We start from the raw sequence: 24,685 nt of genomic DNA, 5'->3' as shown, positions 1-24,685 counted from the left end.
TGTTTCAGCCGCAGTTAGGTAGGTAGTAGTGTAGAATAACCAAGAATATAAGATAAATTGTAATTATATATTCTTATTTACTAAGTAAATTATAAGTCCGGAACATCCGCCGCTGAAGCACATATGTAGAAAATAATTGAACATCTAAGCGTTCGAACATCACGGATTAATATGTCGTTTGGGTAGGTATTATGGTATCATTCCCATATATATCATATTGTCAGGAGGAGGGTGCCCTAGTGAGGTAAATCATGCATAGAGTGAATGTCTAGGGTAGTAGACCAAGTAGTGATTGTATTGAACTTAGTAACGCCTGGCCTTCTAACCTCTGACGAGGGCGCGAAGCGCCTCTTATATACTCGTACAGCCCCTGTAGCCACCCTGACCCACTATACCCTGACACATATATAAATCTTCCGGCCCGATGAAATGTTTTTAACGACCGTAGGACCGACCATAGCCTAAATTGACTTTTCTGAATTCTTAGCCGGTCCGGTAGCTGTTTTGAGTGGAAAATTACCTGATGCGATAGGCTAGGCTTCCCCAGAGTACGTTAGTCGACAAGTTTACATCACTTATTACGTGTGCGGCCGTGGTTCACTAAAGTCGCTCGTATACCCCGTAGTCACGCAAAGATTTGAATTTCACCCTATCTACATCATACACGGCAGTACGAAAGAAAATCAATCCCATACTCGGATAACTATCCCGGTATGTAGGTACTTCGTTGTTGAGGTAAATAAGTGGTCGAGGGACTGCTGCCAGATACAGGCATCCTGGCGAGAAGTATATATAACTTATAAGGTACCTAGGTAAGATTACCCCCATAGATCACGATGAAGCTTAGTTTAAGTAACTACCTACCTAGGTACTTGGGTAGTTAATCAAATCATATCTACTACTCATACCTACAGCTCTTTTCACCATCCATGATTGAATTATATCGGGTGAACATTTTACCCCTATTCCAAAGTTTACTGACCGACACCAACGACCTCGATGTCTAGGTAGATACGCAAACAATAGTACATAAGACATCTAACTATATCCTTCAAACGTAATTCAAACCCCGAGGCTCATTGGTTTGACTCTAAAGCTAGTTGTTACTTCGACTAGGTTATCATATCATAGGTATCTTGAACGCGACCACAGTGGAGCTATCAGATTAGAAAGGTATGTCTAGCAATTTATGAAAAAGAGAAGCCATAAAACTTTATATGTACAGGACGAACATCAAGCGCTACGAGTGCTTGGAGCTAGGCTATGTGATTAATTCAGAACCATAACTCCAGCGAATATTTCGGTGTAACCGCCCCTTCTAATAAGTCTATATCCCCTATTTCCTCCTCATACTCTTTAACCCCCCTGGTATCCTCTTCAAACCCCTCATCCTTCTCATGTTCTTCCCATACCGTCAGAATAATTCGACTTGGCTATCGTTAGTCGTCTTATGAGGCTCTAAGCACTCTTCTTGATCTGAGGGCCGAGGAATCCCAAGACAGCCGATCGGACACCCTTCTCATCGTGGGCCACACCGCCAACGACATCGAACTGGGTCTTAATCCCCAGGTCCTCCCAAGACGCGCGGAGCTCCTGGATCGATTCAAGACGGGTCTTGTTCATAGGGGGAAGTCCTCCGCTACCGAGAGTCTCCTTCTTCCACTCCCAGAAAGCCTCGTCTCCGTGGATCACGGTGTCATTACCGCCAACGACGAGCTGAATAGGAAGCTTTCCAATGACGTCCGGCTGGATGGTCTTTTCGAATACGGTCTTCACGTCCTTGGTTCCGACGGGCCAGTTCTGGGTGTCGTCGATGAATGTAGGACGTCCAGGGGCACCGATGCTGATTGCGGCGAGCTTTTCGGGGTAAAGATACATGAATCGATGGGCGAATTGGCCACCGCCGGAGAATGCCATCATAAACACCTTCTCCATCTCGAGGCCGGGCCAGCGGTAGGCGACTTGGTCGAGAACCTGTAGTAGAGCTTGGTCCGAACGGAGCGTATCCGATTTAAGCTCCTTGTACGAATCGAGGTCGTTAGGGCCGTCCAAGCCGGCGGGGAACAGGGGAGCAAGGATGGCACAGGGAGTCGAATCGGCAAAGGGGACGAGCTCATCGTAGATGGCAACCGTGTTCCGACCGGTGCCGTGGACGTAGACGAGCAAAGGGAGTTTCTTGGGAGTGGCGCTTTTGCTCGGGTCCGGGTTATAGTGGTCCTTTGGGATGTATAGAGCATAAGAGATACGCGTGTCGGCTTGTAGCGCCATGAGGGGGACATGGTCGACGAAATACACGTCCTCGAGGAACTCGGCGGGCATATTTGCTGTTGTCAAGGCATCCTCCATGCCAATGGGGACCTTGTCGGCCGCTAGAACCCCATTGAGCCCTAGAAGGGAAGAAAGGAGTAATCCGTATCGCATTCTGACTCGAGTATCACGAAGAATTTGCGAACCAGACGAGTTTAGGAATCTTCAAGGGAGAGGATGTTGTCTTATTATCCTACACGGCTGTAGTGAGGGATGAAGAAACTATCTCGGAATATTCTACATAGACGGCCCTTCTTATAAGAACTCGCATCGACGAGACCACGTAAAATCCGTCCGCAGCAAAGCAACCCTGAAATTGACTTTAGGATAGGCCCCCAACAGCCGGCATGTGAATACATACATAGTTCACCTACCTAGGTACTTTACCGAGCAGCCAAGATCTGTGGACTTTAACTCGGCTGCTTAGCATCTTCGGCTCGTCGTTACATGGTGTATACCTACTGTTCGGGCGAAACTCGGGCCCCAGGCCGCGACCCGCAGCGTAGCCAAGGACTGCATCGTTATTTTCTGCCTTATGCTCGACAGATTCAAAGATACTGATCGTAACATATGAAATCTTGCTAGGCTAATTTATAAACGCTGATTTTATCATTAATTACAGGTTAACAGTAGAAGGCGTTGGATATACTATAATTAAGCCTTACATACTACGGTGACTTGTCGAGCAGCGTATTAGATAGTGGCTATTAGCAACTAAGGTAACCTAGCACTGTCAATATATCTCAAGTAAAAAGATAACGCATGAAGCCACTGTGCATTCATGGTAATATATTCCCCGATGCGAGCCTGTCTATGGTTCGCCGAAGTGGCTATGCCGTGGCGATATTCGGTACCATGGTGAGATTTCTCCATATCACTTCCAAACCAGGTGCTCAACATACAATGGAATGGGCCCGGGCTTGTCCAATACCTCCCATTACGAGGATATCCGCCGACGTCAGAATGTCAAGGTTACTTACGTGTCTGCCTTGAGGTACGTTCGGAATATTGGATGGTAGGGATGAGTTTACTAGGTCAAGAACTCGGCGATGAATCGTTATTTGAATCATTTGAAGCTATACAGAACTCCCGAATGCCTAATAATTACAATACTGCCCTCAGACGCTTATATTCTACTGGGCACATGCACACACACCTATGCTTATTTGGCCGTGCTTATACCCATTATATTGTCTACCTAAGGTTCCTACAATAACACCAGACTGCGATGTAAATGTTTCCCGAGTTCCAACCTCATTAAGATTCTAGGTAGATGAGACATCTAGATCAAAGACTACTTTCGGTATATTCATGGATACCTATCCCATATATGAGCTTCCTAGTTTAGTTTCATGGTTCCTCGCGGAACACCGACGTTGTTGCTATACCTTCTGGATCCACCTCACGATACCCCTTTCCCCCGTAACGAAGATGGGACAACGGGACCAACCTATTACTATACTACCTCGGCTTCCCATCGCGGAACTCTGGAAAGACTCGCAGGCGGTGTAGAGAGTGAATGAATACCTAGGTAATAAAGGATCTCTACGTCGGTGCACGGCTGCTATGCCTGTTTCCCTCGGTTATTATGCTGGCTGGAGATACAACGGAAGTAAGATATATGGATGTATGTTTTACGAACCTCCGTGGATGTCCGGACAGAGTCTACGATCAGTTCTAGAAGCTTGACGAATTACAAGTTATTGGAGTTAGGTGTCGGAATCAGACATCTTGAACCGGTCCTAGACTCCAACACACACCAAGCAACCAATAGACCACATTGACGCTTTAGCTGCTAATTAATACTAACTAGAGCAACATATTATAATACAGACCTCGCCTCGAACTGATCCCCTATCGGCATTACCGCCAGATACACACTCCTTTCCCACCAGCCCTTTATCGACCCCTGAGAACTCGTCTACATGGGGAGCTCTAGAAAGAACACGGCTATGAGGATGTGATCCATATTAAATGCACTTTTACGCTTTTAAAACGCCCGCTGCTTCGCCCTGCTAGCATCTTCCGCGCATAATTAGGTAAAAACATAAACAGGACCTAGCTCGTAAGAGCTGATATAGTACGTCTATCAGAACACAACATTTCCCGACATTCCACGCGAACCGGCCTACTGAGGGATCCATCAGAGCCCAAAACTATCCAGAAGTGAATTCGCATCAGGTTCTTCGAAAACGCTGGGCGGTGGCTTGAAGCCGTGGCCGCCGGTTTTCATATCGGTCGGGGCTACATGCGACACAGGCATGTCCTGGACAACTAGCGAGCGGCGGCGCCGTATGAGCTTGCTAGGATCTATCTCGCCGCCAAGGTCTGGAGCCGTCGGCGTAGTATGTCGGAGGAATTCCCAGTTGCGAACTATATAGTGGTTAGCGAGGCCATCGATGTGGAATAGGAGGTAAAAGTAAGGTTTGGCAACTTACCTAGGTCTAGGCCGAGGAGGTCACAGCCCATGCGGTCGTAGAGTCTGGCATTGTGCAAGACAAATTCCCACTCTGTCCTCGGCATGACCTTAGATGCCCCGCGGAGCGTTTGCAACGTCTTCTGTCGAAGCTGGGCGTACAATACAACAAGGGCTGGGTCATCCGTGAGAAAGAGTTTCGCCTTCAGGTTGTCTGATGAGGCTGGTGTTTCTAATAGTGTGTAGACGGGCGTCTTCAGGGGATTAGCTTTTGATCGTAAAATCAATTTCGATAAAAACTCACAATGAGAGCGCGGACCGCCATGTCTTTCCGCTTTAACATCCAGAAAGCCCACGAAGCCAGCCAACGATTACCTTCTTGAGCCGCAAGGGCTAGGACCTCGTTTTCTAGTAGCTTCCTTAATACGGGTCCGTTATCGCCTTCATATACCCTCGCAATAGCGATAGCGAGTTGGATATCCTTGATTTGGTTGATGCAGACGTTCACCGCATCTTGTAAGTGGTCTGCGAGGAGGAAGAAGGCAGCCGCGTATTCTGCATCTCATGTTAGTACATGCGTGCTTCATAGATAGCATAAGGAGTGTTTACCAAAACGGCGCTTGCTCAGGAGAGCGTATGCGTTCTTCAGAGCCGTCGTCTTCCACTTGGGGTCCTCAAAGTTGTTCGCCAAGAGCCGTTGCGTTGGTACTTGTTCGCGGTTCCAAGTCGCCATGCGCCAGAGACCCTGAAGGACAGCTTTCTTCTTCAAGGCGAGATAGAAGAGACTGCAATCCACAGGATTCTTCATCTCGCTTTTCGTGTACTCGTTACGAGCCACAATTTCGAACTGTGCTTTCTATATATTAAATAGGTTAGATAGAAGTTCACGACACTTTAAGTGATCAAGCTTACCACAGCGGCCTCATCTGTAAGCCACATAAACATACCGCTTTCCCTGGCATTCTCCCACAGCATGGTGCCGTGATACTGGCGGGATACAAAATTTGTCAGTATATCCTGACTGGTAGAATGATAAGCCCAGTTGATTTCCCTCCACGACATGTGAATTTCGTTGGTTCTGCCCTTTCTTAGCGCGTGCTGCCGGAAGAATAACATGAACCTAGCACCATTCTCGTCCATCGAGCGACGCTGCTTCTCTACCACTCCAACGCATTCAACGATATCAAGCAATTGGATCTGCTCATGGCCAGAAAGTTGGGGTATAGTAACTTGTTGCAGCTTTTCGCAGATAGCCAAGGCGATTTCTTCCGTAAATACTTCGTCAGTGTCATCGAACGACATCTGGGACATAAGATAGGACGAGTCGTTGCCGCCAATGGACATTGATCCCTAAAAGCTTAGTACATTAACCCTCAAGTGAAATTTATCTTACTTACTTTACGGAGGTAGAAATCCTCTAGATCCAGGCCCAGATAATCGTCGATCGAATCGCCCTCTACATGGTACTTCAACGTGTGGTTTAAAGCCAGAAGTACGTGCCGAACCAGACTATGTTTCCCTGCGAGTATACACTGGCTAAGAAATTGAGGATGGAAGACTGGCAATGGTCCATTTAATCTTTGAACAATTTCAAACAGGTCTCTGGCCCCGTCTTTACGATGTGATACGCGTGCGCTCGGGATCAATCGGTCGGTTATCTCAAAAGTCCTATCATAAGAAAATAGTTGGTTGCCAGCACCGATGACTAAATTGCCATCGCTGAGCCAAGTTGAGTCCCCAATGGGATGAGGTGTGAAATCTCGGATATTAATCTCGCGGATCGGCGCCCAAGCAGGGCCTTTATTTAAGTAGTCGAAGCGCATCTGCGAGAGAAGGATGATGCGATATGGGAAGCCAACGGCAAGAATTGACTGCGAATCTGGTGTAGACGTCCAGTCCAGGTCTTGCACTGGGTTATGATTCTCAAAATCCTGCTTATATTCTAACCGGGCCCCTCGAATATCCCAAATCGTCAGCTCTGAGCGTTGTGCATTCACGAGAGCAGCTTTTTTCATCATGCTGCCACTGACCAATGCGGGCTCTGGGATGTCAGTCTCCATTGAAGAAGTCGAAAGCCATTCGACTTGACTTCGTTCTTGAGAAACTCTGGCAGTCCAAAATTCAACGCGACCGTCATGAGTGTAGGATACAGCAACGTCCCGAGCAAACACATCTAAGAAACCAGATATAACGTGTGAAACACCAGCAGGATCAACCGGTAAGACATAGGCCAAGTCGCCAGAGTCTTCTAATTTGAACGTACAAAACTCTCGAAGGCGGCCATTAATGTATACTTTGGTAGAATTATTCTTCTCCATAGGCAGATGAAGTTCCCAAACTATGCCCTCCCGCTCCGAGGTGACTGTTGCGATATGTGCAACTGAATCGTCATCTACCCGCTCACGGGGAAGCACGATGATGCAAAGGGGCTTGCCACGGACGTGATATTTGAGGTCAGCAAGCAGCGTATGCGTTGATGAAGTGCAATCCCAGACAGAAATACTTTCATGATGTAGGAATACGACAAAACGACCTCCTCTAATCAAACATATTCGATGTATATGACGCTTCTCAGGGATAACATTATGTCGTAATAATTTTCTTCGCAGTGGGCCAGGAGTATGTCGCCAGACAATACTTTCGCCCTGCTCTGTCCTTGATACGATCGCCTGACCACTAAAATTTCGTACAATCTTTTTGACCGGAGCAGAATGTCCAGACCAAGTTGCGCGATGGATTAGTCGATTTTTGGCCTTGGAAGTCGGGTCTAGAAAATCAGCAATGCTACTCTCGAATACTTCTATCCTTCCATCGAAGTGATGAAATAGCATGTGAAGGTTTCCTGAGTTTTTGTTACAATAGCTGAGAATCTCGACATGGTGTTCCTTTGCGGAACCCAAGAAGTCCAAGTTTTTCGATTTGACATACGCGACATTGTCCACGTTACTGGTACCCCTGAGCTTATTACCTATACTCTCTAAGGCCCAAGAGGACATACTTCCGCGTCCATCGAAAACGACGCAAATTTCGGTATCTCTGTTGGCAATGGAGAGTAAATATTGAAGAGCGACATCTTCCTTTTCTTGACCATCCCCTCTCTCTTGAACGGCTCTTTCCGTAGCGTTGGCGAGATCTCGCTGGCTTAATATGAAGGCCCATACTGGATTTTGTTTACCTGTCTCGCGCTCATCCCGCACTGCTGCTGCTAGATCCAATTGCCCCCAGTGTTGTAGTAACGACTGACGACTGGAGCTATCTGCACCCGTCCACATGCGCATGACATTATCGACGCAAAATGTATATAGCACATTCTCGATCGTCTGGTCGACGTGAAATGGTTTGCGCCATTGTATACTAGTTACGGCTCGCGGGTGCGAAAGATAGCCGAAATCAAATTGTATTTCTTCCGAACTGAAATTCAGCCGCCGCCATACTTTTACTAGACGATCATGATATCCGATACACGCGATGTAAGACGAATCGTAGGATAGATTCGCTGCTTTGGCAGGGCTGGCTAGCTCCTGTTGCCAATGGCAAGAAGGTGGTGTCGACGTCGTATTATAAAGCCATAAAGATGATCGCGCAACGAGGAGCTCCTCAGAGCTTCCCCAAGACAGAGTTATAGGCGTTGAGCCTTCATCGACGTCAAAAGATGTTTGTAAAGCCCACTATATACAATCAGCCAAGTTTACACAATAACTATTTTGGCAAAACAGGAGGGAAATAACCTTGGGCGAACCACCATCATCACCATGGCTTAAAGGCCGGTATATCCTCACGGTCGCATCCGTGCATGCAGCTATCTTTCCTGAGCATTCATCAAAGGATACAGCATACAATTTCCGCTCATCATTATCATATATGGTCTGGAGGATAGTTTTGGGGCCTGATAGAATCGCGAGGGCATTGCCGGTGATGTAAACGATAACGCGCTTGCCATCCCAATAACCTGTCGACACAGCTTGAAGACTGGCTTCAGGCTGACCTGGAAGGACTTCCTTCATACTATCGTCGTAAATGGCTCGATATGGACATGTCTAAAGATTTAGGGTTGTGAAGCGCCGGGTAGAATAGTGGTTATACAAGTATTTCGCTTGGGTTTCTTCCCGGAATCCGAACTCGTTCTTGTTCAAGGGAGGGTAGGGAAGGTAGATCTACGCATGGATTATCGTTTTATTTGGCAGGGATCGTTAGCGGTAGCTTAAAATATGCGCATGTATTTTGTATTTTGAGTGTGATGCAGCCTTAACGGGGTTGATAGAAAAACGTCAGGTGCTCTCCTGTCGTCGCTGCAATTGTATGTAATTCGCGTCGGTTTGCGACTGCAGTATGACGTGGGATAGGCCGCGAATCCCTGTCTTAAACACCTGCTTAAATACATATAATTAGCACCGATATTGCATAAGGAAAAGTCAATCTAAAAAGGTGAATGCAATAACTGGTGGATCCTCTTCTCACCCTTATAATGCCTCTTAAGTCTATTGGCATACGGAATACATGTTCCTAATATATACTACTTTACAGAGGAATATTGAACTTTCATCGATAGCATAGGATTATACCTAATAAATAAGGATAACTGTGCGCCTACCTATGTAACACTAATATAATAACATGGCCCAAAAGTCCATATATTCTATTACAAGTATCTTTGAATCTTTCGAACCAGCAGATCCAGGGGTATCACTATGTAAAAATGCCATTTGCGCCTATTCCATGTAAGATTCCATCATACTTCCAAACAAGACAAACCCCATACCCATAGCGTCGATTATATTATCAACTGGACTAGCCCAATTATTGCGCCCATGAAACCCTAAGGTTCCTCGCGGCGCGACTGGAACGACTAGCTCTACCTGCGATTGCCGACCCCCTCACTGCCGTTTCGCTAGCTCGCCAATTCCGACCCGGTACGGGTGCTAATGGTGTTGTCGTCTCCCGCAGACTCAGGCCTCCTAGGAAGAGACGCGGCCTTCCTGGGGTGGGAGTGTACGTCTCTTGTTGAATATTATCATTCCCACCCTTCACTGCGGCTTTCCAGTTATCCAACAAACCCCGCGCATGGTTTAGAGAGGCCTGATGTTGAGCATCTTCTACCACTTGCTCCACACTCTTGTAGCTTCCATCCTCGAGCTCGATAGGAACAAGCTTGTCTGCTGTTCGGCTGTACCAGTTCTCAAACCCATTTCGCACCAGTCTCCTGTCCTTCTTTTCTAGCGCGTTTGCCACTATGAGTGGTCGATTCTGAACTTGGAGGGAACTAAGGTTCCAATTTTTCAGCGTACGAGACATCGTCTTCTCTTTCCAATGTTCCTTAGCTTCAACTTCCAGCTCTTGATGATATACTGATTGATCCCTCCACTGTTGTAAAAATTTCCCCTCGACCATTGCATCGCTCATCAACTCCATTTCCTCCTTCTGCTGTGCCTTCTCACGCCACGTTCCGAGTGCTCCCACAAGTTGTTTCGATTCTTGGTCCGTAATGACATCTTCTAGGAGTATATCCATCACTTCAAGCCGTTCGGAGCTCGGCTGTAGTTTTTCGCGCCATTGTGCAATACATCGTTCCCCCATGCCTTTCTTCACAATACGACGGGTTTCCAGATGTGCTTCTTTCAACCTCCGTTTGCGCGTTTGTTTGGAAATATCATGCCATGCCAACAAGGCACCTCGAGTTTTATAATAGTAATCGGCTCGCCGAGCATAGGTCGCCAATTTCTTCTCCTCGTGGTCAATATGCTGCGTCTGTGTTCTCCAAAGGGGAAGCGAATTTGTAGCCTTAGAAAAATATTCAGCTCGATTCGCATAAAGCTCAAGAATCCCTTGCTGTTGGGCAGCTTGTTCAGCTGCATTCTGCCAGGTAGGTAGTATTCTTGTAGCTTTATAGTAGAAATTGGCTCGTGTAGCATAGTCCTCAAGTATCTCATCGTGTCCGTGCATTTTTTCTTGGCTCTCTTGTCTCCATGTGTCGAGAGCTTTTACAGTCTTGTTGTAGTAGCTGGCCCTTTTAGCATTGTATTGCATCGTTTCCTGCTCCAGAGAAGCCTTTTTAGCTTGGGAACGCCATAGAGGGATGGCATGCGCCACTTGACCGTCTTGCTGTTCCGCACGAAAATTTCTGGCCCTCTGTACATTTTCCGCTGTGTATTTCTCCCAGGCATCATAGTAGCGCATGCGGAGAATATGCCTTCGCGCAAGTAGTGTGGTTTCATCCATTTCATCCATTATCTCAACCAGATCATTTTTGTGAGATGAAATTCTTGTAGAAGCCTCGGAAAATCCCTTCTCATGAGTCCCAACTGCAGTACTTGATAAACCAGAAGGCTCAACAGCAACATTAAACCCAACATTATCGCCAACCGGAGGAATTTCAGGCGCGGTTTCGAAATTGCCAGGGTTAGCAGAAGGAGAAGCATCGAAGTGGGCATCATGAGCACCGTTGTTGTGAATGTCGTCGCCCGGACGCTGGCGCAGACCGAATGCTTTAGATTTTAGGCTCATTTCATAGACCTTAGCGGCCATCTGTGCCTTCTCCGACTCTTCCTCCCAGCGGTTGTACCAATTCGCAAAGGCGCGGGACAGCATCATATATTTATGCGCCTTTGCCGCGACACGTTCCAAGGGGTCTGATGAGTCCTCGATTTTCCGGACCCTACTACCTTCCTCTTTCGCACTTTGCCGCCAACATCTCAGTGTAGTTCTAGTAACGTGGATGTCATGGGCCCGAACGGCGATCCCCTCGATCCTCTTTGAATATACATTAGGGGGCAGATATTGAGGTGGTACGTTGTCCACTTCAGCAGCGATAGTTCTCCAAATTTCGAACTTCGTCCCAACATCTTCTTCCAAGTCAGCCTGCCGAGCAGCATCGAACTGACCGCAAATGTTGGCAATGAATTCTGACTTCTTCTGCCATTGCCGAAGAGCGCTCGTAGCAGAGAATTTATTCTGGTATTTCTTACGAAAAGAAATTGCGCTATTTTCGAGGTGTTGTTCGATCACAGAGAGGTTAGCCTGGTTGTTTGCGTTATGCAGATGTCGATTATTGTCGTCCTCTAGGATAGTGTAATCGTTGCCTATATAATCACCATTGATAAAACCGAGAGATTTATCAGAAGCAGGATCAATGTGAACTTCTCCGGCATCGCTCTCATGCGCCGAAGAACCATCCATTTGAACAGTAATTTCCATCTGCGACATGACTACCTTGAACTTCTCTTTAAGCGAAATCGGCTTTTTGACACCTCCAACCCGGAAGACAAGCTTACTGATAAGCTGGTCTTCGTCCGGGTCGAGGTTATGCCTTGGAAGAATCTCATCATAAGCTTTAAATAAAGCGTGAGTTGGTAGACGAGAAGAAGGCGTGAGCTCGGATAAGATCTCTTCAGCCTTGGTCACGATTTCCCACAGAATACCAATATCTATAAAAGATTTTAGCGAATTAAGCAACTATGTAGCTAAGAATGAAAACCCTACCTTCGTCGGAATACCTATCGCGTTCCATAGCCAGGACTTGAGAAGGGAGCATGGCAGGCGGAGCCACGGAGCGGTGAGTTGTGGACTCAGGGATAGATTCAGGGATAGACTCCGGGGCGGAAAATTCATCAGAAATATCGGAAGAGGTCGAAGACTGGCGACTATGTGAAAGAGCCATGGTAGAGTAGCGACAGAGGCACGATACTCGTAAGCCCGAGCATCGTCTTACTTAAGCTCAATTTGAACTATTTTGAGGAATAAGATCGATGCAAGTGCTAATCGCAGGTAAGCCGGCAAATGAGGAGCATGATTTGAAAAGGCGGACAATTGATTAGGGAGTAGGATAATTCAGCAAAGAAAAGCGGGATTGCAATGGTTATAGGTAACTTGGAATTGATTGCGATAACTGAATTGATTGATTGATTGAAAGACGGAAGTGAGGTTCATCGCGTCGCGTTATCGAAATATTCGGACCCAACCCCCACCTAGCAGACTGCATGAGTGGGGCTCTCTTTGTGTACCTACCTACACTAACGTTATGTATGTACATATGTACCTAGCGGTTACCTTATCTCCTTATCGCATAAGAATACGCTTTCATATTCTAATATCGACGTACCTTCAATGTTAGTAACCTAGAGAAATAGCAATCCCATAATTTTATAAGACGACCACAAGTATTTTACAGCGAGAACTTGGCCAAAACGGTCAAAACTATAAAGATTCTGGCTTCAGCTTTTATCAACGTGTATTAGAAAAATGCCAACACGTCAACGGCCAATTCAGAGATTTGCTGCTGCGGTTTCACGATGCTCTACCGAGGTAATATACACTTTTAATAGATTAATATACATCATATATCATGGGACATCAAAGCTCACGGTCGTTTATACATAGGCAACGGTATACGGAAAATGCATCGTGGAAGAATATAACGCGGTCCACAAAGATAAATGCGTCAATGAGTTTCTCAAGTTAAAAGACTGTGTCTTGGTGAGTAATATATCATCTACCTTACACCTTGTTCAAAATCATGGGAACTCATAAGGAATATAGAAAGCGTCAAAACAGGCTAGGTGACTGCAGTAACATTGAGGTTTCCATCTAGGGGCTATGGCGTTGGACGTATTAGCTCGTCTTTCTCAACTTAGGTAGAGACAAAGACAAGTCTTGATGCAGTTGGTCTTGATGTTATGACGTGAATCTCGCTTTAAATCCCCGCCATCTAATAGTATGAAAATACCTAAGAGTACGTAAATTAAATTGTAAGGGTTATTCAATTACTAAAGATAAGATACCCGCACCGAGGTACAATACATGAGGTACCTAGGTAGTAGTATATGTGGAAGTGACGCTAGAGCACAGACGCTAAAGCACTCGACGGTTGGTTGCCATTAGACTAACCTAACAGACTAACCTAACACACTGACACACTGACACAGGGCCTCAGCTGAGGTTATCCGCCCCGTAAATAAACATTCCGATCCCCGGATTTACAATAAACAATTACCAGCAAGCGGCACATGGCACATGGCACCATTCAGGCCTCACCACCAAGGTAGACCAAGTTTTGGGATAACGACGTCGGGCATCTTCGAATCAATCAGCCTGGACAAGTACAATGACGATCTTGGTTGACTAAAAATATCCAAACCCGCCCCGTCTCCTGCCTATCGAGGTCTACTCTACCTGCCTACATGTGGCTAGGACTGAGAGCAGACAACATCTACAACAATCTGCGGTCCAAAGAATTTATAAACTACCTAATTCGAATTCCTTATACGTTATACGCTATACGTTATACGTATACGCATAGCTAATCGCACAACCATGTCTTTCTTATTTTCGAGGGGCAGAACCAGGACTAACGCTCTGGATCTTCCCAAGCAAGCTAGAGACCATGTTCTCAAACTTGACGCCCCTGGCAAAGTATGTATTCCGTACATAAGCCCAGATTTCCAATCCTAATATAATATTAATATTATGTCAATTATACAATATGCTAACTAACTATCCTGCTATAGGCCGACGAGCTTGCCAAGGTGCTCAGTCAGATGAAGCTCATACTTCAAGGAACACCAGGTATGTACTTACTTGCCTCCCCATTCCCCGCGCAAAGTCATCCATAACCTGTTATATAATAATATAATAAATAATAAATACTAACATATTCGATCGCAGACGTAGATAGTACCCCAGAGCAAGTATACCAGCTGGTTACAGGTCTGATAGAAGAGGACCTTCTCCTTCTGCTAGCTCAAACCCTACACCGCCTCCCCTTCGAATCCCGGAAAGACACCCAGGTCATATTCTCATACGTCTTCCGCTTCCGACCCCCCACAGCGTCGCCAAAGACAGATCCCGTCGCATTGAGCTACGTAGTGAATAATAAACCCCAAATCTTATTAGAGCTGTGTCGAGGTTACGATCACAAGGAGAGCGCAACGCCCGCGGGCAGCGTACTTCGTGAGGTTCTGAAAAATGAGGCAGCCGCTGCCATTATATTATACGACGATGGAGAAGAGCCCGGTTCCAGTTTGAAGGGCGTGACGGCAATCGATAGGGAACGGCCACAGAGCGGCAACGGAGTCTTTTGGCGATTCTTCGATTGGATCGATAAGAGCTCGTTTGAGGTTGCTGCTGACGCCTTCACAACATTCAGAGTACGTCCAATTATATTATTGAAATGCAAGACTACAAGACATCATCTAACAGACGTTATTCTAGGAACTTCTGACGAAACATAAAGAGCTCGTGCCGCGTTACCTCTCGATAAACTTCGAGCTCTTCTTCGACAAGTACAACAACATCCTAGTACAGTCGAACAGCTACGTGACGAAGCGGCAGTCGATCAAGTTGCTCGGTGAGATATTACTTGACCGGTCCAACTACAACGTCATGACCGCGTACGTCGACCGCGGGGAGCACCTCAAGATATGCATGAACCTCCTGCGCAGCGACCGCAAGATGGTGCAGTACGAGGGCTTCCACGTCTTCAAGGTCTTCGTGGCCAACCCCCACAAGTCCATCGCCGTGCAGAAGATCCTGCTCATGAACCGCGAGAAGCTCCTCAACTTCCTCTCCCATTTCCTCGAGGACCGCACCGACGACGAGCAGTTCATCGACGAGCGCGAGTTCCTCATCAAGCAGATCAGGAATATGCCCCCGAATCCCGTCCCCCCGACCCGCCAGCTAGCCGTTTAGGGGTACTACTGACGGAAGACCCGGGTATTAGATGTATCCATCCGTAAGTAGCTTCAACCACGGTTCAACTTTTTCTTTGCTTTGGTAGCAAGGACTCTTAGATATTAGGCTTGAGACAGTAGACGTACCAAGCAGCCGTCATTGGCAATCATTGTGTGCATGTAGTTAGGCGTTTAGGTTATGACCAGACAAACGAAAGTACAAACAAACAGATAAGAACTAATCGCGAGGAGACGTTGAAACGTAATAGAATTCGATGATATGGCATCCCCCGCCGCAGGGACACAATTCCCCTTGGTAACTAGTTACTCTTCTAAGAAAATGAGGTTATGCTGAACGACGGATTTCATAATCATAGTAAATAATCCCCTGAACCCCCTATACATAACCCAACCCCTTAAACAACCCAATAATATCCAGTCCCCTCCCCCTTCATTTCCTCCCCATCCACTCCCCAAACTCCCCCTTATACTCCTCCCGCCACCGACTCAACGGCGGCCTCCCCTCCACCGCATCCCCCGCCGCCCACACCATCCGCCTCCTATCCGTCTCCTCGTCCACGTCGTTATCCGGACACACCACCCAGAACCTCCCCTCCCCCATCTTCGCCTCCAAGTAATCCACCACCTGCCCCGGCGTCCACGGCCCCTCCGGCTTCTCGCGCCCGCTCCCCGCCCCCGCTAGCGCCGTCCAGGTCCACCCCGGCACGAGCAGGTGCGTGTTTACGTTAGACAGCCCGCGCAGGTCGAAGCTCAGCTGCTCGGCGACCGACTTGACGGCTGCTTTGCTGGCGTTGTACGCCGGGTTGCCGGGCGGGTTGGTAATGCCTTGCTTAGAGCCCGTGATGACGATTGCGGCTTTGTAGTCCGAGGTGGTAGTGGCGGTGGCTTTTTCCTTGACAAGCGGAAGGAGAGTCAAGATGCCGTTGACGACGCCTAAAAAATTGACGTTGAGAATCCTCTGGAAAGCCGCTGGGTCCGCGCCCTCGCCGTCGAAGGCCGTTTTGGCGCTGACCCCGGCGTTGAGTGCTAGGAGGTTGATTTGGCCTACATACATACGTACGGGGCGTTTAGTATTTATTATTATACCTCGCGTATACCAGCTGCGCTCCTTAGGTAGTTACCTAGTAGCAAAAATACAACATACATACCTCCAAACTCCTTCGTAACCCTATCCTTAAGCCCGCTCCAGTCCTCCAGTTTACTCACGTCCATACGGACGGTACTCGCGGCGCTCCCGAGCGTCTCGCCAGCTTTCCCCAGGGCCTGGGCGTCCCAATCCGCAACGAGGACTCTCATGCCGTAGCCGATACACTTCTGCGCCAGCGCGAGGCCGATTCCCGACGCGCCGCCCGTAATGACGGCCGTATTAGCCTTCTTGAAGATCGCAGACATCTTGTTTCGTATAACTCAATTTGATTTCGGCTAGATGCTCAGCAATGACTAGCATTAGATTATAATAGAAAAAACGTATCCTCTATGCTCTTATATATGGACAGCAAACTCAACTGGAGTGGAGTGCCCGGATATATCATGTATACAAAAAAGGACGTCTTGAGGGGTGAAACTCCGAGTCTTAAAGCTAAAAGTCCTCGGGGATAAGGTATTATAAAGACCGAGGCCAATCATTGCCCTGCATATAAAGACAATAGTGTTGCATGTAGTCAAATGCTCATTAACGGATGTTATGTCAGTTTATTATGAAATTGCTATACTGGAAACTCGAATCAAAGATCACAATACCCCCTTTACTCCCCAAAGCGACCATAGATTGCCCCCTGGTCATATTGATTCTTAGACCTAGTCCCTGAAACGTTTTCTCACCGATACCCATTCTACTAATACAGGGATATAGAACCTCTGTCTCGAGCGACTCTTACTACACACCAGGAGATTACGAGCTAGACCCGTAATCCTGAGCCATAAATTAGCACGCCATACGCCATTCTCATGACTATTACTTAGGTAGCCATCTCCTTTCCTCTTGATCCCTAAATGCCTCACGGGTTAACCTAGGAGCTATCGCTGTGGCAAGACAGACTGCTTGGACAACATCACCGTAACGCTTTCGCGAGCGTTGACGGTAGACCAGATACTATCTTTGCCTCCCTTTCTCCACTCATCTCCGGTCGCATCCTCGCCGGTGCCTCTCATCGACTCTCCCATAATTATATCGAGGTCACGTTTCTGCGAACTCAACCAGTCCCTTACAAAAGTGGCAGGGTCCTCGCTAAGAGACGTCAGGAAGGCGTGCTTAGCTTTGGACACGTGGATCGCGTGGATTATGATAGCGAGCTGGTCGTCAAGGGAAGCAGCTTCCTTCAGCATGTTGGCGTAACCAGCATTGCTAAGGAACGAAGACATCTTCTCCCGTAGTGGATCATCTACAGCAACGCGGACATCATAGACGGTCGGTTGTGGGTCTTTGTGAAACTCTTCGTCCAGTCGGATAGTGTAGGGAAGCTTGACCGGTGGCAAGGGTTTTAGATGCGGTGTAATGTATTCATGCAGCCTAGGAATCGACCCTGCTTCGATGCCAAAAGCCTGAAGCCACTTGTTAGCCGGACGTATTAGTAGAATTTTGTATAACGGCTACTCACTTTTCTTAATAGATCATCACACCGGAAATTGCGCTTTTCTTCGTCCTCTTGCAGTCCCATCAGCTTAATATATTCCCAAATTCCCATGACTATTTCCTGTCGTGTAGCTTCTGACATGTCAACGATGTCTTCTAATTCCTGGCTAACAGCGTACCGCTCGGGCTCCTCATGTCTGTAGAGATTGATCGTAATATTGAGGTTCTCGTCTCCGCTACGCTTGAAGGTTAGTTCGTCGAAGTCGGCAGCGGCGGGAAGACTCGACGAAGGACCAGCACGCTCCGGCTTTTTCCATTCGACAACCTGGTCGATGCCCTTCCGATTGCTAGGAAAGTCTACGCTCAAGGCCTTGAAAAAATGGGAAAACCTATATTTCGGAGACTTCGCTTTCGGCTTCGTGTCTTCCTCCATGCGGTCAGCGTCGTCGGATTCGCCCGTGTTATCTTCACTATCATCATCCTTGTCGAGATCATCATCGTCGTCCAACAATCGTCCTTCAATCTTAACGCGATAAGTGGGCTCTAGATTAGAACTAAAATCAAAAGTGTCGACAAGATTATTTCCTTGCCAGACTTGATCTTCTGCAGTGTTGGTAATCCAGATCCGAAGCGTCTTCCAGCGCTACGCAATGTTTAGTCAGTATAAGATCTGATGTTGGCTGAGACATGTGACACGTACCTTGACACTTCGATTTACAGAGTCGACAATATCAAGACGTTTTCTCGTCATCGTCGCATCGAGTCTTCTCTCAAAGTCCCTAAGCTCTCGATATCTCACCGCCATATCACCTACGGTACAGTCGTCGATGTTATCAGGAAGGTTCTTATCGGTTGGCTTGCGGCTGCGGCGCTTAGCCATCTCGACCTGTATGGCGGCGGCCTGTTGCTGCTGGGCGATTTGCGCCTGAGTCAGGGGAACTTGGTGATGAGGACCGGACGACATCATAGGACCTGTAGATATAACAGAGGGGTTAGCTAGAATCTCTAGAAGAAGGAAAGGAGGGGAGCGGAGGGGAGAATATGACCTAAGGAAAGTTAAGTTTTGGTAGGCAACAACAACAATAATGGAAAGGTAACGGTAGCAGTGAACTGTAGGTACACGACGTGTATGTATATGCATAGGTAGTGGATTGGCATATGTAGAGGGTAGTAAGAGTCCAAACTAATGGCCAGTGGATCCAATGTGTGGATGCGTGGAGGGAAGTGGAAGTGGAAGGGGGGAGGGGAGTCTTTTTTTTTTGTTGCTGGCTTTTGTTGGCTTTGTCGGTTTTACTGACTCGCCAACAATTTAAATACTTCAAGACCATACATAGAAGTATTAAAACAGATAGTTAATAATAAAAAGTAGATGGTTCTACTAGTCAAGTTAACATACCAATGCCTCCTCGTCGCTGCCCGGCCGAATGGGGGGTACGCTGCTGCTGCTGCGGCGGCACCTGTTGCTGCGGGTAAGGGCGGTAGCCGGTCTGCATCTTGACTATTTTGGCCCCGATTCAGGGCCTTGCTATGCCTCTTATTCTGCTTTACTTTGATTTTAATTCCTTGGACTGGTTGGAACTAAAGTGTTGTAGCTCCACCGTTTAAGCGTGCGACACCAATTTCGATCGCGATTGGGAATAGGCAGTATGGCTGTATGGGGGGAGATGGCCCGAGTTATCTGGGTCGGAGATTTGGATAGTCGTTGGAAAAAGCGCGTGTCGCCTCGTCGCGGTCTGTTCGAATGATTGGAGAATTATGTACTTTCTACATATGTAGGGTAGTTTTTGGAGTATGACCGGCTTGGCTTAACACCTACAAAGCGGGTTCAAAGGGAAAAAAATGGAATGGAATGGTTTGGCTCTGGAGTCGGACCCGGTTTAGATAGAGCTCCAAGTGGCTGATGTGGCTAGTAGCCTCCATACCTATAAGGTTAAGAGGTAGTACCCAAATATACACGATCCGTGCATTAGTTCACGTACCTATGTACCTATCTTACGACATATGTACCTAGGTACTTAACTTATATACTCCAATCAATATTACTATCTTGGGAGGTAGTTACATTATTACATACCTACCTACATAGGTTATAGGATACCTTATCCTCTTGAAAATTATTTATATATTAGTTACTTTATAGACCGATTGGCTTAAACGGTTAGGGACCTTCCTTACGGAGTGCCTATGTCCTACCAAACCCACGTTCTCAGCTGAGATACGGTTGGTTAAGGGGTTACTTCGTAGCTCGCTCGCGTCTTGGGAGATGATAGGGGAGCACCGGTATTCTTCACACTACTATTTTCTGTGAATCCAACTGACGAAATCATGACGGCCTCAACCTCGCTACTACAACCTATAATATATGGCATGGCAGGTTGGCGGGAACCCGAACCTATGAGAACCGCCTCTGCAACATACTAATCAACCCATCAATCACGCCGGGGAATGTCTAACTTGCTTTTGCCAGTTCCATTGATTCAGTCACGTCCTTTTAGACTCCTGAAGATTTGGGTCCATTACGGACTCCTATTTCTCAAACATCTACCTTTCCAGTTCCAGACCCTCAACACGGCTATGCGAGCACTCTTCCCCGCCCTTTACAACCAAACAGCAACCCCGGGCTCGGCATTCTGTGGCTTTTTCTCCCCCTCCCTAATCTAGGGGCCTGAAAGGAATTTTATGTTGGAATATTATATTAGGGAATGTGAGGTATGGTCATGCGTAATGTAATCCTTCTAATCCATCTAAAATGAGATACCGAGCGCATACCTCAATAAGAGGCATGGGCCGGTGACAGGGAAACTCCCAAAATGCATGTGTTGTGTCATGATGTGCACCTCTTCAAATGTCACCAAAAACTACCAAAGCCTACGCCTCGCTAGAACATGCCGCATATGAAAGAAGAGAAATGCCTCCAAGAAAGGGAAAACTAGGTAGGCCCTAACGGATAGTTAGCCGAGTTTGCGCAAAGTCCGAGTGCCAAGCATGAAAGTATTTCCAAGCTACAAATGTACAGCTATTGCTAAAAAGCTGAACCTAATCCTTGTTTGGATTGCCGCTTGCTAAATCGATTGCGTTTCGCATTCGCTGCATCCTCCAGGCTTCCCTGGCTCTTGCTTAGGTGATTGCGATGAGACCTATCATTGATGTTGTAGCCTTCTGGACCAAAAGTACTTGCTGGGCTAGACATCGACGACGACATCTCCCCAAACGCGTTATCGCTAGTATACGAACGACTAACGTTAGAGGATATCGCAATGTCCCTGGCTTGCTGTAAACTCTCAAGCCAGTCGTCCGCTGTGGGACGAGGCAGTTCGAGTGAAGAAGATGGCTTGACATCTTCAAAGGTATAGTGAATGCCAGCCTACCACCTGTAAGTACAAACATAAACAAGTCGGAGCATGGAAAACTCACCGAATCAACACACCACACCGTCTGTCCCTTTGCGTCTACCTGGCTCTTCCACGAGCAGTCCGGTGTCAAAAGTGAGATCTCCAATTTCGTCTTTTTCTCTTCCCCTCCGGCCGGGGCCAAGATAATCCTCCCACTAGACGTGATCATGACTAGTCGTTGCCTCTTCTTCGTTGTGCTACCACCAAAAAACCGAGAGAATTTCCTATGGGGCTCGTCGCCTTTGTTATGTGGACTGTTCGGAATTGGCGATGACATGACCATAAGGTCGCCAAGTCGCAAAATCCTCTCGTTCGTTCTTGTCAACACAGGTGACCATTCAATATCGAGTTGCGATGGTGGCGGGATGTCAGTGATAATCCTCCCCGGTCCGCGAGAAGGGCCATTCAGGCCGTTCCCAGTCGTAGCAGGTCGGGATGAAGGCTGTTGGCCAGAGGACGATCCATTAAGCTGGATTATTTTAGGCTCCTGAGACGGTGGAACGTACGGTCGCAATCGCGGTGCCTTTGTTTTCCACAAGACCTTACCGAACTGCTGACCGTCGAAGAATTCATGATTTTTGATGTGTTCGATTGTAAGGCGCCTTGCTGGATCCAGAACTAGACAACGCTCAACTAGATCCCTCGCAGCAGGAGGAAAGCCTACAGGGAATTCATATTCGAGGTTGACGATCTTTTGGAATGTCAAATATTCAGACCCAGCCTTGAACGGTGGTCGACCAGCTAGTAATTGATAGATAATACAGCCAAAGGCCCATAAATCACTCGCCTTGCACGCATTTTTGTTGGTGAGAAGTTCGGGGCTGACATACTCGGCCGTACCTACGAAGGATGCTGCACGGTTATCGTCATCCTCATCTTTACTCTTAGAGCTAGTCCCCATATCTTCGATTCTGGGAGGAGCCTGCGGTGCTCTCGGATCGCTCAATAGCCTAGCTGTCCCAAAATCGGTGATTTTGACATGTAGTTGGTCGTCAAGGAGGACGTTTTCGGGCTTCAAATCCCTGTGGATGACGCCACGCGAGTGCATATATTCGATGGCATCCAGAATCTGGGCCCCGAAGAACCTCGTACACTCTACATCGAAAGTGCCTGTCTTTTTTAACACACCTAAGAGCTCGCCACCATTACAAAGATCCAAAACGTAATACAAGCAATTTTCGTCTTGGAAGGTGTAGTAGAGTCGTACGATACCTGGATGTTCGGTGAGGCGGTTGAGGGTATCCTTTTCGATGTTGACGTATTTTATCTTTCTTTCCTTGATAATGTGTTTCTTCTCGAGAACCTTTATGGCATATTCCTTAAGTGTCTGCCGATCCGTAGCGAAATATACTGTGCTGTATGAACCCTCCCCTAAAACGCGGCCGAAGGCAAAGTCTCGCACGCCCTTCTTGACTGGCCTCATGATAGTTTTTCCGTTGGAATCTACTTCCTTCCGTATCGAAACGGCGGCTCCCCTATCTTTCCACTCCTCGCTGCTATTGGACACCGGCACATCTAGCCCAAGACCACGAGGTTCGGGAACAGTAGGGACACCGGGGATCGAGGCATAGCCACCACCCATGCCCTTCGAACTCCTCCTAGGAGGTAAAGGGCCACCCCCAGCTACAGCTTGGAGCTGGCGGTTCTGATTATATGGTCGCTCCCGGTAACTCGGTTCGCGGGAAGGGACGCTCGGCGCATACTCTGAAGGCGTTCTCGAGTCAATCTTACCCGGATACACAGGTGTCCTGGACGGTTCTGTTCTCAGGATATGGTAAGAGTTTGCAGCTTGATCCCGTTCCGCTGCCGTTGCAGTACTATACAGTCCAGATGGAGGTCGCGAAGAAGAGGGGTTCGCATATGGTGACGCTCCATTTTGTGCATACGTGGATGTCTGACCTTGAGGATCGGCCGTCATACCGGAGATAGCCGTTGACATCTCTGCTGTCTGAGGTCTACTCTGTCCTGTGTGGGAGTCGGACTCGGAGGGGCGGGTATCGGGAGTGGTTTGGTTTGACATAGGTACATTGACGTCTTCGTCGGCTTCTTGAGGCGGGCCCGGTTCAGCATCGTCTGGGTTTGCAATGCGTAGGCCACCCAGAGCCCTCGAGAGGCTAAGATCGTTATTCATTGTGCCCGCAATCCGGAATGACAATGGAGAAATTAGCTAAATGTTGGTGATAGGCCGTTAGGGGGGGGTCTGGTTGATTTTTGGGTGGATGATCAAACAACAGGTATCGAATCAGGACGGTAGGCGAATAATCTGCCAGTCCGTATCGATAGAAATGGTTCTAAGAGGTGTTGTCCACAACTTGTCGTCGACAGATGAGACCATTGATGGTCCCTAGGATGTAGATTTGTTGTCTTTGGGGGTTCGTTCTACTGACCACTAAGGAAGCGAAGTTCAGATTTAAGAACACCTGCTCGAGCCTCTAATAAAACCCGACCGCCGGCGGTGGCAGATGTGCTACCTCGAATGCGGCGTTCTTTAGGGGACTCGGCCTCACCTCTAAAGGCGAAAAGATTAGGTCATGTCAGGTTGGGATGGAAAATATCCAGTCGGCAGGGTAAGGGGTTAAGAGGGAAGAGGGAAATAGAGGTTGGAAAGGATAGGATAGGGTAGATAGGATACGATAGGTAGGTGTAGAGAAATTAGACTGATATTCTGTAATTACTGCTGCACGTACGTTCTGCTGTTCCGCGTGTAATTTTCAACGCGGCAATGTAGCCGTGGGCAGCGTGGGTAGAACACGACTAGAACATTCAAATCTCAATCCAATTGTTGCCATGCATGGACACACGGACAAGGGCCCAAACAAGAACGGGCGATGAGCATACTAACGCGCAGATGGTACGCAGGTAGTCAGGTAGTCAAGTAGTCAGGTAGTTCGGATAGATTGGTCGATACTAATTTCATAAAAAAGTGGCAGGTTGAACAGCAAACTCGAGGTCCATTGGAAGTTAACTGCCTCCTAACTACGTAGGTACAATGTATGTATCTACTTATGTATGTACGTTAGATACCGTACGTACCTGCTACCTACTGCCTTAGTGGAACTTTACTGACTAAGGTACAATCAGGTACCTTGCTACAATATTAAGTACACGTATGCTGAGGGGGGAAAGTGTGGGAACCGTTAGTGTCTGCTAACAGCGGATTGGACCTTTCCCTTGGGACATGTCGTTAGCGTCACCTCGTAATCTTCATTAGAGGTACGCTGTACACACCGTAGACCGTACAAGGTGCAACTCACCTAGCAGGTTTTCAGGTAACTTTGTTATCTGTGCAGGTACCTTTCAAAGTTATGCTGCCTGT

General features: G+C 47.5%; 8 protein-coding genes across 8 annotated transcripts; 2 read left to right on the top strand and 6 right to left on the bottom strand.

Moving 5' to 3' along the window:
- Window positions 1–1,458: 1,458 nt before the first annotated feature.
- Window positions 1,459–2,346, bottom strand: F5Y00DRAFT_255451 (alpha/beta-hydrolase; the record flags this gene model as incomplete). Its single annotated transcript, XM_048010292.1, has 1 exon — window positions 1,459–2,346. The coding sequence occupies one exon, from the start codon at window positions 2,344–2,346 to the stop codon at window positions 1,459–1,461; it is 888 nt and encodes a 295-aa protein (XP_047861188.1).
- Window positions 2,347–4,087: 1,741 nt separating this feature from the next.
- Window positions 4,088–9,103, bottom strand: F5Y00DRAFT_172683 (regulator of V-ATPase in vacuolar membrane protein). The gene is made up of 7 exons (XM_048004889.1): window positions 8,452–9,103; window positions 6,121–8,391; window positions 5,636–6,073; window positions 5,333–5,579; window positions 5,028–5,278; window positions 4,746–4,977; window positions 4,088–4,680 (listed from the first exon to the last, which is right to left on the bottom strand). Exons 1-7 carry the CDS (start codon window positions 8,725–8,727, stop codon window positions 4,451–4,453), a joined length of 3,945 nt encoding a protein of 1,314 aa, XP_047861187.1. The 5' UTR covers window positions 8,728–9,103; the 3' UTR covers window positions 4,088–4,450.
- A 182-nt stretch (window positions 9,104–9,285) lies between these two features.
- Window positions 9,286–12,610, bottom strand: F5Y00DRAFT_172678 (Sfi1 spindle body protein-domain-containing protein). The gene is made up of 2 exons (XM_048004888.1): window positions 12,200–12,610; window positions 9,286–12,144 (listed from the first exon to the last, which is right to left on the bottom strand). The coding sequence occupies exons 1-2, from the start codon at window positions 12,375–12,377 to the stop codon at window positions 9,521–9,523; spliced, it is 2,802 nt and encodes a 933-aa protein (XP_047861186.1). The 5' UTR covers window positions 12,378–12,610; the 3' UTR covers window positions 9,286–9,520.
- Window positions 12,611–12,833: 223 nt separating this feature from the next.
- Window positions 12,834–13,315, top strand: F5Y00DRAFT_172677 (uncharacterized protein). The gene is made up of 3 exons (XM_048004887.1): window positions 12,834–13,021; window positions 13,097–13,192; window positions 13,256–13,315. Exons 1-3 carry the CDS (start codon window positions 12,959–12,961, stop codon window positions 13,277–13,279), a joined length of 183 nt encoding a protein of 60 aa, XP_047861185.1. The 5' UTR covers window positions 12,834–12,958; the 3' UTR covers window positions 13,280–13,315.
- A 338-nt stretch (window positions 13,316–13,653) lies between these two features.
- F5Y00DRAFT_246768 (Mo25-like protein) lies at window positions 13,654–15,686 on the top strand. Its single transcript, XM_048009214.1, has 4 exons — window positions 13,654–14,128; window positions 14,224–14,281; window positions 14,381–14,862; window positions 14,927–15,686. Exons 1-4 carry the CDS (start codon window positions 14,030–14,032, stop codon window positions 15,401–15,403), a joined length of 1,116 nt encoding a protein of 371 aa, XP_047861184.1. The 5' UTR covers window positions 13,654–14,029; the 3' UTR covers window positions 15,404–15,686.
- A 149-nt stretch (window positions 15,687–15,835) lies between these two features.
- On the bottom strand, window positions 15,836–16,959 carry F5Y00DRAFT_273032 (NAD(P)-binding protein; the record flags this gene model as incomplete). Its single annotated transcript, XM_048013100.1, has 2 exons — window positions 16,554–16,959; window positions 15,836–16,449 (listed from the first exon to the last, which is right to left on the bottom strand). Exons 1-2 carry the CDS (start codon window positions 16,795–16,797, stop codon window positions 15,836–15,838), a joined length of 858 nt encoding a protein of 285 aa, XP_047861183.1. The 5' UTR covers window positions 16,798–16,959.
- A 118-nt stretch (window positions 16,960–17,077) lies between these two features.
- F5Y00DRAFT_246765 (uncharacterized protein) lies at window positions 17,078–19,801 on the bottom strand. Its single transcript, XM_048009213.1, has 4 exons — window positions 19,374–19,801; window positions 18,678–18,949; window positions 18,003–18,620; window positions 17,078–17,946 (listed from the first exon to the last, which is right to left on the bottom strand). Exons 1-4 carry the CDS (start codon window positions 19,468–19,470, stop codon window positions 17,422–17,424), a joined length of 1,512 nt encoding a protein of 503 aa, XP_047861182.1. The 5' UTR covers window positions 19,471–19,801; the 3' UTR covers window positions 17,078–17,421.
- A 1,017-nt stretch (window positions 19,802–20,818) lies between these two features.
- On the bottom strand, window positions 20,819–23,777 carry F5Y00DRAFT_172614 (kinase-like protein). The gene is made up of 2 exons (XM_048004886.1): window positions 21,392–23,777; window positions 20,819–21,341 (listed from the first exon to the last, which is right to left on the bottom strand). The coding sequence occupies exons 1-2, from the start codon at window positions 23,498–23,500 to the stop codon at window positions 21,000–21,002; spliced, it is 2,451 nt and encodes an 816-aa protein (XP_047861181.1). The 5' UTR covers window positions 23,501–23,777; the 3' UTR covers window positions 20,819–20,999.
- Between the last annotated feature and the right edge of the window lie 908 nt (window positions 23,778–24,685).

Source organism: Daldinia vernicosa, assembly GCF_022497035.1.
Source record: "Daldinia vernicosa strain CBS 139.73 unplaced genomic scaffold F5Y00scaffold_59, whole genome shotgun sequence".
NCBI classification, from domain to species: domain Eukaryota; kingdom Fungi; phylum Ascomycota; class Sordariomycetes; order Xylariales; family Hypoxylaceae; genus Daldinia; species Daldinia vernicosa.
Note: the sequence above shows the minus strand (reverse complement) of the source record. Positions and strands in the feature narration are given on the sequence as shown.